The sequence below is a fragment of the Cherax quadricarinatus genome, chromosome 85 (genome assembly GCF_038502225.1).
Source record: "Cherax quadricarinatus isolate ZL_2023a chromosome 85, ASM3850222v1, whole genome shotgun sequence".
NCBI lineage: Eukaryota > Metazoa > Arthropoda > Malacostraca > Decapoda > Parastacidae > Cherax > Cherax quadricarinatus.
This window is the reverse complement of record NC_091376.1, coordinates 2,877,418-2,890,348: the sequence shown is the minus strand read 5'-3', so window position 1 is coordinate 2,890,348 and position 12,931 is coordinate 2,877,418. Positions and strand designations below refer to the sequence as shown.

The 12,931-nt window shown below is 38.7% G+C and overlaps 1 protein-coding gene across 1 annotated transcript in view; it reads right to left on the bottom strand.

Moving 5' to 3' along the window:
• The window catches only part of LOC128703276 (Telo2 interacting protein 1), a 104,615-nt gene that overhangs the window by 70,118 nt on the left and 21,566 nt on the right, over positions 1-12,931 (bottom strand). Inside the window, exons 4-5 of the mRNA XM_070103517.1 lie at positions 1,367-1,541; positions 169-369 (exon numbers count right to left, since the gene is read on the bottom strand). Of these exons, the coding sequence (XP_069959618.1) occupies positions 169-369; positions 1,367-1,541 (376 nt within the window). The remainder of the gene's footprint in view (positions 1-168; positions 370-1,366; positions 1,542-12,931) is intronic.

Below are 12,931 nucleotides of genomic sequence, written 5' to 3'. Positions count from 1 at the left end.
TAGATAACTGAAACCACAGACACCAAATCCATGGATATGGGGTTTCTGTTGTACTTCCAACCCTGAGAACTCAAGTCCCAGAGTATAAAAAAGCAGTCAAAATTCAAATTAAGCATTAAGGTACATGAGAATAATTAGAAAAAACAAACGGATACATTGCATCTGTACCTCTTGTGGTTGGAGAAGCATAAACTTGTTGTCTTTCGATGGCAACTGTGTTTTCTTATTGCTGTCTTGATCCTTTTCACCAAAGAGCTGTTTGTGGAGTCTGGCAACAGTGGCTCCCTCCCCCAGAGCAGTTACATGTTTGCTGAGGAAGTTATCTCTCATCACCAGCATGACGAAGTAGCTCCAAGCATCAAGAGCAAGCTGTAATATCAAATAAATAATAAGAATAAACAACAGTAGAGGGGTTAATAACCCCTTCTACTATATAAATTACTAAATGTAAAAAGATGAAAAACCTTGTAGTTTTCTTCTTTATCAGGTCACCCTGCCTTGGTGGGTGACAGCTGGTATGTTAAAAACAACAGCAGAGAGTGATGGCAAAAGTGAAGAATTTCCTTCTTTGGGAATGCAAAATATATTATTGGTACAGGAGGGCCCTGCTAATACAGCAGGTTAGGTTCTGGGCTACCACTGTCTAGCAAAAAATCGCTGTAAAGTGAAACATAGTCTATTTGCACTTTCAAATGAATCTAAAAGCCTGATAACATATGTACACTATCATATATTAAGTGAGCAATAGAGCTAGGCCTAAAAAATGCATATACAGTACACACATTACTTACCTTAAAATATTTTCATCCCTAGCTTATAGTGAGTGGTGAATATATATTGTAGGAAGTCTGAATAAATGAAGAATGGGTAAAATTGAAAACCACTACATTAGTGAAACACTGTAAAGCAGGACCCTCCTGTATATGATAATTATACTTTATATGAAGAGCTAAACCCATTTAAGTTATTCAGCACAAGAAGCAGTGAAGGCTCAATCCTCCATCTTTTAACTTACAGAAAAATTAGCTATACCAGGCAAGGGAGATCTATAATAGTGGTGAACAATACTGTAGTACATGTAGATTTCTTCAGTTGAATACAGAGGTCTGAGGCCAGGCTTCTCTGCTGGTTGCCTGTAAACCTACGCTCAATTACCAGAGTAGAGCAATTTTGCAAATGCAATTGAAATAATGCATCCAGAAATAAATAGCATGTATAATGATGGTCTTTTCACATGCTCTTCAATTCCAGATGTACTTTTTCACAGACACAAAAAAAATCACTCTATGAAGAGAAGCATTATAAGAAAGTTCACTGTACATCATTAATGCAAAACTCTTACTGAGGTAACAAATACAGTACTTACTGCTGTAACCTTGTGACCTTGCTTTTCATCAGCAGTGGCAACTCTAGTTAAAGCCATGAGAATGCCAGGTAGGAAATTAGCATATGTAGTGCTCAAGACATCCTGCTGTTGCTTGGGGAGTGACTCGAAGGATTTCTTCTGACCCAGGGATAACAGAGTTTCTATAGCTTGTAATCTGGTACAATAAAGACAAATGAAAACATTTCAAGAGCGATTAAGTGCTTACTTTTTATAATTAGTAGAAGCATACCTTACTAATACAGCAGTTAGGTTCCAGACAACAGCCGTAGAGTGAATATCATCTTAGAAGCATATCACAGCCCTTTTCTCACTTGCCAATGCATATAAAACATTATGTTATAAAATGTTAATTTCAACATGTTTCGGTGGGGAGAAATAAATGGGATTAAATCTGGAGTATCTGAGAGAATTAGAACTAAGGAAGGGGTAGGAATAATGTTGAAGGATCAGTTATGGAAGGAGAAAAGAGAATATGAATGTGTAAATTCAAGGATTATGTGGATTAAAGTAAAGGTTGGATGCGAAAAGTGGGTCATAATAAGCGTGTATGCACCTGGAGAAGAAAGGAATGTAGAGGAGAGAGAGAGATTTTTGGAGATGTTAAGTGAATGTATAGGAACCTTTGAACCAAGTGAGAGAGTAATTGTGGTAGGGGACTTGAATGCTAAAGTAGGAGAAACTTTTAGAGAGGGTGTGGTAGGTAAGTTTGGGGTACCAGGTGTAAATGATAATGGGAGCCCTTTGATTGAACTTTGCATAGAAAGGGGTTTAGTTATAGGCAATACATATTTTAAGAAAAAGAGGATAAATAAGTATACAAGATATGATGTAGGGCGAAATGACAGTACGTAGTTTCTTGGATTAAGTATTGGTAAGATAAGATAAGATAAGATAAGATTTTGTTCGGATTTTTAACCCCGGAGGGTTAGCCACCCAGGATAACCCAAGAAAGTCAGTGCGTCATCGAGGACTGTCTAACTTATTTCCATTGGGGTCCTTAATCTTGTCCCCCAGGATGCGACCCACACCAGTCGACTAACACCCAGGTACCTATTTGCTGCTAGGTGAACAGGACAATAGGTGTAAGGAAACGTGTCGGAATTTCCACCCGCCGGGAATCGAACCCGGGCCCTCCGTGTGTGAAGCGGGAGCTTTAGCCACCAGACCACCGGGTTGAGTAGACTTCAGGATGTACATGTTTATAGAGGGGCCACAGATATATCAGATCACTTTCTAGTTGTAGCTACACTGAGAGTAAAAGGTAGATGGGATACAAGGAGAATAGAAGCATCAGGTAAGAGAGAGGTGAAGGTTTATGAACTAAAAGAGGAGGCAGTTAGGGTAAGATATAAACAACTATTGGAGGATAGATGGGCTAATGAGAGCACAGGCAATGGGGTCGAAGAGGTATGGGGTAGGTTTAAAAATGTAGTATTAAAGTGTTCAGCAGAAGTTTGTGGTTACAGGAAAGTGGGTGCGGGAGGGAAGAGGAGCAATTGGTGGAATGATGATGTAAAGAGAGTAGTAAGGGAGAAAAAGTTAGCATATGAGAAGTTTTTACAAAGTAGAAGTGATGCAAGAAGGGAAGAGTATATGGAGAAAAAAAGAGAGGTTAAGAGAGCGGTAAAGCAATGTAAAAAGAGAGCAAATGAGAGAGTGGGTGAGATGTTATCAACAAATTTTGTTGAAAATAAGAAAGTTTTGGAGTGAGATTAACAAGTTAAGGTAGCCTAGAGAACAAATGGATTTGTCAGTTAAAAATAGGAGAGGAGAGTTATTAAATGGAGAGTTAGAGGTATTGGGAAGATGGAGGGAATATTTTGAGGAATTGTTGAATGTTGATGAAGATAGGGAAGCTGTGATTTCATGTATAGGGCAAGGAGGAATAACACCTTGTAGGAGTGAGGAAGAGCCAGTTGTGAGTGTGGGGGAAGTTCGTGAGACAGTAGGTAAAATGAAAGAGGGTAAGGCAGCTGGGATTGATGGGATAAAGATAGAAATGTTAAAAGCAGGTGGGGATATAGTTTTGGAGTGGTTGGTGCTATTATTTAATAAATGTATGGAAGAGGGTAAGGTACCTAGGGATTGGCAGAGAGTATGCATAGTTCCTTTGTATAAAGGCAAAGGGGACAAAAGAGAGTGCAAAAATTATAGGGGGATAAGTCTGTATGCACCTGGAGAAGAGAGGATTTTGGGAAATGTTAAGTGAATGTATAGGAGCCTTTGAACCAAGTGAGAGAGTAATTGTGGTAGGGGACCTGAATGCTAAAGTAGGAGAAACTTTTAGAGAGGGTGTGGTAGGTAAGTTTGGGGTGCCAGGTGTAAATGATAATGGGAGCCCTTTGATTGAACTTTGTATAGAAAGGGGTTTAGTTATAGGTAATACATATTTTAAGAAAAAGAGGATAAATAAGTATACAAGATACGATGTAGGGCGAAATGACAGTAGTTTGTTGGATTATGTATTGGTAGATAAAAGACTGTTGAGTAGACTTCAGGATGTACATGTTTATAGAGGGGCCACAGATATATCAGATCACTTTCTAGTTGTAGCTACACTGAGAGTAAAAGGTAGATGGGATACAAGGAGAATAGAAGCATCAGGGAAGAGAGAGGTGAAGGTTTATAAACTAAAAGAGGAGGCAGTTAGGGTAAGATATAAACAGCTATTGGAGGATAGATGGGCTAATGAGAGCATAGGCAATGGGGTTGAAGAGGTATGGGGTAGGTTTAAAAATGTAGTGTTAGAGTGTTCAGCAGAAGTTTGTGGTTACAGGAAAGTGGGTGCGGGAGGGAAGAGGAGCGATTGGTGGAATGATGATGTAAAGAGAGTAGTAAGGGAGAAAAAGTTAGCATATGAGAAGTTTTTACAAAGTAGAAGTGATGCAAGGAGGGAAGAGTATATGGAGAAAAAGAGAGAGGTTAAGAGAGTGGTGAAGCAATGTAAAAAGAGAGCAAATGAGAGAGTGGGTGAGATGTTATCAACAAATTTTGTTGAAAATAAGAAAAAGTTTTGGAGTGAGATTAACAAGTTAAGAAAGCCTAGAGAACAAATGGATTTGTCAGTTAAAAATAGGAGAGGAGAGTTATTAAATGGAGAGTTAGAGGTATTGGGAAGATGGAGGCAATATTTTGAGGAATTGTTAAATGTTGATGAAGATAGGGAAGCTGTGATTTCGTGTATAGGGCAAGGAGGAATAACATCTTGTAGGAGTGAGGAAGAGCCAGTTGTGAGTGTGGGGGAAGTTCGTGAGGCAGTAGGTAAAATGAAAGGGGGTAAGGCAGCCGGGATTGATGGGATAAAGATAGAAATGTTAAAAGCAGGTGGGGATATAGTTTTGGAGTGGTTGGTGCAATTATTTAATAAATGTATGGAAGAGGGTAAGGTACCTAGGGATTGGCAGAGAGCATGCATAGTTCCTTTGTATAAAGGCAAAGGGGATAAAAGAGAGTGCAAAAATTATAGGGGGATAAGTCTGCTGAGTATACCTGGTAAAGTGTATGGTAGAGTTATTATTGAAAGAATTAAGAGTAAGACGGAGAATAGGATAGCAGATGAACAAGGAGGCTTTAGGAAAGGTAGGGGGTGTGTGGACCAGGTGTTTACAGTGAAACATATAAGTGAACAGTATTTAGATAAGGCTAAAGAGGTCTTTGTGGCATTTATGGATTTGGAAAAGGCGTATGACAGGGTGGATAGGGGGGCAATGTGGCAGATGTTGCAAGTGTATGGTGTAGGAGGTAGGTTACTGAAAGCAGTGAAGAGTTTTTACGAGGATAGTGAGGCTCAAGTTAGAGTATGTAGGAAAGAGGGAAATTATTTCCCAGTAAAAGTAGGCCTTAGACAAGGATGTGTGATGTCACCGTGGTTGTTTAATATATTTATAGATGGGGTTGTAAGAGAAGTAAATGCGAGGGTCTTGACAAGAGGCGTGGAGTTAAAAGATAAAGAATCACACACAAAGTGGGAGTTGTCACAGCTGCTCTTTGCTGATGACACTGTGCTCTTGGGAGATTCTGAAGAGAAGTTGCAGAGATTGGTGGATGAATTTGGTAGGGTGTGCAAAAGAAGAAAATTAAAGGTGAATACAGGAAAGAGTAAGGTTATGAGGATAACAAAAAGATTAGGTGATGAAAGATTGAATATCAGATTGGAGGGAGAGAGTATGGAGGAGGTGAATGTATTCAGATATTTGGGAGTGGACGTGTCAGCGGATGGGTCTATGAAAGATGAGGTGAATCATAGAATTGATGAGGGAAAAAGAGTGAGTGGTGCACTTAGGAGTCTGTGGAGACAAAGAACTTTGTCCTTGGAGGCAAAGAGGGGAATGTATGAGAGTATAGTTTTACCAACGCTCTTATATGGGTGTGAAGCATGGGTGATGAATGTTGCAGCGAGGAGAAGGCTGGAGGCAGTGGAGATGTCATGTCTGAGGGCAATGTGTGGTGTGAATATAATGCAGAGAATTCGTAGTTTGGAAGTTAGGAGGAGGTGCGGGATTACCAAAACTGTTGTCCAGAGGGCTGAGGAAGGGTTGTTGAGGTGGTTCGGACATGTAGAGAGAATGGAGCGAAACAGAATGACTTCAAGAGTGTATCAGTCTGTAGTGGAAGGAAGGCGGGGTAGGGGTCGGCCTAGGAAAGGTTGGAGAGAGGGGGTAAAGGAGGTTTTGTGTGCGAGGGGCTCGGACTTCCAGCAGGTATGCATGAGCATGTTTGATAGGAGTGAATGGAGACAAATGGTTTTTAATACTTGACGTGCTGTTGGAGTGTGAGCAAAGTAACATTTATGAAGGGGTTCAGGGAAACCGGCAGGCCGGACTTGAATCCTGGAGATGGGAAGTACAGTGCCTGCACTCTGAAGGAGGGGTGTTAATGTTGCAGTTTAAAAACTGTAGTGTAAAGCACCCTTCTGGCAAGACAGTGATGGAGTGAATGATGGTGAAAGTTTTTCTTTTTCGGGCCACCCTGCCTTGGTGGGAATCGGCCAGTGTGATAATAATGATAATAATAAAAAAGTCTGTTGAGTATACCTGGTAAAGTGTATGGTAGAGTTATTATTGAAAGAATTAAGAGTAAGACAGAGAATAGGATAGCAGATGAACAAGGAGGCTTTAGGAAAGGTAGGGGGTGTGTGGACCAGGTGTTTACAGTGAAACATAAAAGTGAACAGTATTTAGATAAGGCTAAAGAGGTTTTTGTGGCATTTATGGATTTGGAAAAGGCGTATGACAGGGTGGATAGGGGGCAATGTGGCAGATGTTGCAGATGTATGGTATAGGAGGTAGGTTACTTAAAGCAGTGAAGAGTTTTCACGAGGATAGTGAGGCTCAAGTTAGGGTATGTAAGAAAGAGGGAGATTATTTCCCAGTAAAAGTAGGCCTAAGACAAGGATGTGTGATGTCACCGTGGTTGTTCAATATATTTATAGATGGGGTTGTAAGAGAAGTAAATGCGAGGGTCTTGGCAAGAGGTGCGGAGTTAAAAGATAAAGAATCACACAAAGTGACAGTGTCACAGTTGCTCTTTGCTGATGACATTGTGCTCTTGGGTGATTCTGAAGAGAAGTTGCAGAGGTTGGTGGATGAATTTGGTAGGGTAAGTAAAAGAAGAAAATTAAAAGTGAATACAGGAAAGAGTAAGGTTATGAGGATAACAAAAAGATTAGGTGATGAAAGATTGGATATCAGATTGGAGGGAGAGAGTATGGAGGAGGTGAATGTATTCAGATATTTGGGAGTGGACATGTCAGCGGATGGGTCTATGAAAGATGAGGTGAATCATAGAATTTTTGAGGGGAAAAGGGTGAGCAGTGCACTTAGGAGTCTGTGGAGGCAAAGAACCTTGTCCTTGGAAGCAAAGAGGGGAATGTATGAGAGTATAGTTTTACCAATGCTCCTGTATGGGTGTGAAGCATGGATGATGAATGTTGCAGCGAGGAGAAGGCTGAAGGCAGTAGAGATGTCATGTCTGAGGGCAATGTGTGGTGTGAATATAATGCAGAGAATTCGTAGTTTGGAAGTTAGGAGGAGGTGCGGGATTGCCAAAACTGTTGTCCAGAGGGCTGAGGAAGGGTTGTTGAGGTGGTTCGGACATGTAGAGAGAATGGAGCAAAACAGAATGACTTCAAGAGTGTATCAGTCTGTAGTGGAAGGAAGGCGGGGTAGGGATTGGCCTAGGAAAGGTTGGAGGGAGGGGGTAAAGGAGGTTTTGTGTGCGAGGGGCTTGGACTTCCAGCGGGCATGCGTAAGCGTGTTTGATAGGAGTGAATGGAGACAAATGGTTTTTAATACTTGACATGCTGTTGGAGTGTGAGCAAAGTAACATTTATGAAGGGATTCAGGGAAACCGGCAGGCCGGACTTGAATCCTGGAGATGGGAAGTACAGTGTCTGCACTCTGAAGGAGGGGGTTTAATGTTGCAGTTTAAAAACAGTAGTGTAAAGCACCCTTCTGGCAAGACAGTGATGGAGTGAATGATGGTGAAAAGTTTTTCTTTTTTGGGCCACCCTGCCTTGGTGGAAATCAGCCAGTGTGTTAATAAAAAATAATAATTCAACATACTCTGTTAAAACTTGTATAGTGTATCCACTGTACTCTGGAACTCACTTTAGAACCCTTTGCTAATACAACGCTTTTCAATTATATTCGTGTTTATTATTTTCAGCACTTGCCTTGCTCTTAAGATGGTTTTTGGCAATTTTCAAGTTTTTTTATTTATTATTTTTACTTTTGCATTATTTTTAGGCCTACTTCTATTGTGCACTTAATAAATGACAGTACATATTTAGCCACAGTATATTTCAGCCACAGTAAACTGTGAATAACTGAAACTGCAGATACCAAATCAGTGAATCAGGGGTTCTACTGTATATGCTATTCAATTTTCAATGCACTTTTTCAACTACATTTATAAGAAAATGCATTGTATAGAAAATCTTTATAAAAGAGCTGACTTCATATACATATACGTATATATAATACATATACAGCCTCTCCTCACTTAGCAACGTACTTGTTTACTGATGACTTGAACTTACGATAGGCTCTCTGACCAGTTTGCATACCTACATAATGCATATTAGAGCTGATTTCCTCTATTATGTTCATTACATTATACAGTGCACTACTGTATAAACACTTAAAAATATACTAAAAATGTTATAAATGGTGCAGAGGTGACACTAAAACAATATCAAAGAAGGTTGACACAAACTCACTACCATTATAGTATGCTCCTTGCTTACCAATGAATTTGTTTACCGACGTGGTCTTAGGAACGGAACTCCATCATTAAGTGAGGAGAGGCTGTATATATAATACAGGTCTCCCTCAACATTCACATTTTCAACTTTCGCGGGCTTCACACATTCGTGAATTCCCAACCGCCAAATCATATTTAAGTTCCCGCCACCTGTGAGTCCCTACTACCCTCCCTTCGACCCCACAACTGGCAGCCATCCCTCCCACCACTCAGTGTGGTGAGTGTTTTGTTTGTTCATTATTTGCTATTAAACTACAGTATAAATAATGTCAACCCATTCATGACTGAATATTGGAATGGCTATTCAGACAGGTATTGGACGGTGACATCATATGTTTACTCTTGAACACAGCAAAGAATCAAACATTTCTGTTTCTGCTAATAATAATAATAATAACAATAATAATAATAATAATACGATAAAACTGAAGGAAATTGTACAAAAATACGAGGGTTGAAGTAGTGGTGGAAGAAGTGGTTGAAGCATCGTCAGTCAGTGTGACTTTGTTGACGCTGGAGTGAGCATTAGCCTTCCAAACATTTCACAATAATTCTTTGTATTTGGTGCTTGTAGACTGAGTGCGACTGGAGTGGTATAGGCAGCGGTTGAGGCAGTGGTTGAGGCAGCAATTGAGGCAGCAATTGAGGCAGCAGTTGAGGCAGCAGTTGAGGCAGCAGTTGAGGCAGCAGTTGAGGCAGCAGTTGAGGCAGCAGTTGAGGCAGCGGTTGAGGCAGCGGTTGAGGCAGTGGTATTTAATAAGATATATGTTATTAATAATAATAATACATATTATTAATAACATTATTATTATTATTATTATTCTTTCTTTCTTTCAACACACCGGCCGTATCCCACCGAGGCAGGGTGGCCCAAAAGGAAAAACGAAAGTTTCTCCTTTTACATTTAGTAATATATACAGGAGAAGAGGTTACTAGCCCCTTGCTCCCGGCATTTTAGTCGCCTCTTACAACACGCATGGCTTACGGAGGAAGAATTCTGTTCCACTTCCCCATGGAGATAAGAGGAAATAAACAAGAATAAGAACTAGAAAGAAAATAGAAGAAAACCCAGAGGGGTGTGTATATATGTGCTTGTACATGTATGTGTAGTGTGACCTAAGTGTAAGTAGAAGTAGCAAGACGTACCTGAAATCTTGCATGTTCATGAGACAGAAAAAAGGACACCAGCAATCCTACCATCATGTAAAACAATTACAGGCTTTCGTTTTACACTCACTTGGCAGGACAGTAGTACCTCCCTGGGCGGTTGCTGTCTACCAACCTACTACCTATATTATTATTATTATTATTATTATTATTATTATTATTATTATTATTATTATTATTATTACTATTAATAACATGTTATTAAAAACCACTACCTCAACCAATGCCTCTACCACTCCAGTCGCACTCAATCTACAAGCACCAAACAATGAATTATTGTAAAAAGTTTTGAAGTGTGTGGAGACTAATGCTCACTCCAGCATAAACAAAGCCACACTGACTGACGATGCTTCAACCCTGGTATTTTTGTACTATTTCCTTCCTCAATTCTGTCGTATTAATAATAATAATACGATAGAATTGAAGAAGGAAATTGTACAAATATACGAGGGTTGAAGCAGTGGTGGAGGAAGGGGTTGAGGCATCATCAGTGTGGCTTTGTTTATGCTGGAGTGGGCATTAGTCTCCGTGCTCTTCCATACATTTCACAATAATTCATTGTGTTTGGTGCTTGTAGATTGAGTGCGACTGCCACATAATTAACCATAGGCCCAAAGAAACTTGCTAGTGCCAGCCCTTTGGTAAAGAAATTGAGAAACACGATAGAATTGAGAAAGAAATTGTACCAAAATACGAGCAGTGCGCTGCACTGGTTGAGGCACTGGTGGAGGCAGTGATAATTAATAACATACATGTTATTAAACCATAACATGTATGTATTTAGTACAATATTTTATGACATTTTCATATATTTTATGACTGTTCATGGTTCAACAAGTTAAGGAAGCAGTATTGTATTATATTTCCCTACAATATATTGGGGCACCAAACATTCGCGATTTTTCAACATTCATGAGGCTCTTGATCCCCTAACCCTCACGAATGTTGAGGGAGACCTGTACTAATTTTTTTTTATCAAACCATCGAGGCAGGGTGGCCTAAAAAGAAAAACAAAAGTTTCTCTTTTTAACTTTAGTAATGTATACAGGAGACAGGGTTACTAGCCCCTTGCTCCTGGCATTTTAGTTGCCTCTTACAACACACATGACTTACAGAGGAAGAATTCTGTTCCACTTTCCCATGGAGATAAGAGGAAATAAACAAGAACAAGTAAGAAAATAGAAGAAAACCCAGAGGGGTGTGTATATATGCTTGCATATACAAGTGGAGTGTGACCTAAGTGTAAGTAGAAGTAGCAAAGATGTATCTGAAATCTTGTATGTTTATGAGACAGAAAAAAGACACCAGCAATCCTACCATCGTGTAAAACAATTACAGGCTTCTGTTTTACACTCACTTAGCAGGACGGTAGTACCTCCCTGGGCGGTGTACTATAAATATCACCAGCATATATGTTCATGCTTAGAGTCAAAAACCATTAGTTGATTGTGTTTTTTAATAAAAATAAAACTTTTTATTGCCAACAAAAGCATTTATGATAAAAATTTACATATACTGTAGTGTATGTCAGTTTCAAATTATTATTATTATGATTATTATTATTATTATTATTATTATTATTATTATTATTATTATTTTCATTATTGTTTTCATTATTATTATTATTATTATTATTATTATTATTATTATTATTATTATTATTATTATTATTATTATTCATCTTCTTTATACTGATCTGATGATATGACCTCAATATGATTCAGAAAGAACTAAAATTTGCTTGAAAAAATTTTATGTAGACCTTCATTGTTGAGGAAGGAATTAAGGTTTTTATAATTTATAGACCTAAAAAGAATAACAATGAACAATACCATGAGTTGAACAATACAAAAACAATCCACACATAAGAGAATGAAACTTATGACGACATTTTGGTCCAACGTGGACTAGCTGATGGTCCAAGTTGGACCCAAACATCGTTTCATTCTCCTATGTGCAGGTTATTTGTGTATAATTTATTGACTTATTTCACTGAAAATTTCATAATTTAACAGTGGCATGTGATGCAAGAATACAAGTAAAAATACAGTGCCATGTGATACAAGAATACAAGTAAAAATACAGTGCCATGTCATGCAAGAATACAAGTAAAAATACAGTGCCATGTCATGCAAGAATACAAGTAAAAATACAGTGCCATGTCATGCAAGAATACAAGTAAAAATACAGTGCCATGTCATGCAAGAATACAAGTAAAAATACAGTGCCATGTGATACAAGAATACAAGTAAAAATACAGTGCCATGTCATGCAAGAATACAAGTAAAAATACAGTGCCATGTCATGCAAGAATACAAGTAAAAATACAGTGCCATGTGATACAAGAATACAAGTAAAAATACAGTGCCATGTCATGCAAGAATACAAGTAAAAATACAGTGCCATGTCATGCAAGAATACAAGTAAAAATACAGTGCCATGTGATACAAGAATACAAGTAAAAATACAGTGCCATGTCATGCAAGAATACAAGTAAAAATACAGTGCCATGTCATGCAAGAATACAAGCTATAATTATAATCAAGGAGTAGTGTGGCAGAAAAGAGTAAGCACTAAATTCACACAATGAAGAAAAACATAGGTGAGGAAGAGATCTGAGCAATGAATCTTAAGTTACCATAACCTACAGATGCACAAGACAATACAGTATGACCCTCATTTCCACAGTTTCAGTTATCTACAGTTTACCATGGCCTGAAAATAATCTCTAATTTTGCTTAATAATGGCCTCAAAGTGCACAACTAGTGATGGTGAAAGTTTTTCAAAACCTAAGAGAAGCTGTGATGTGCTTCCCATCTGTGAAAAAGTGATACTTCTCCACTTATTGTGTGTAATTTATCAATTAAACTTTGTTAAATTAGACACATGTGCAACTCTTGGGTATCTTTATTGAGGAAACGTTTTGCCACACAGTGGCTTCATCAGTCCATACAAAGGATAAACTTGAAGAACAGGAGGAGAATGAGGTAATCAGTCCCTCAACCTTGAGTCAATGTGGTCAGTCCATCAATCTTGAATAGAATACGGCATATGAGCAGAGAAGCAGCTTATAAACCGTATGGCAGGAGAGGTGCAGCAGTTGTAGGTGGTGT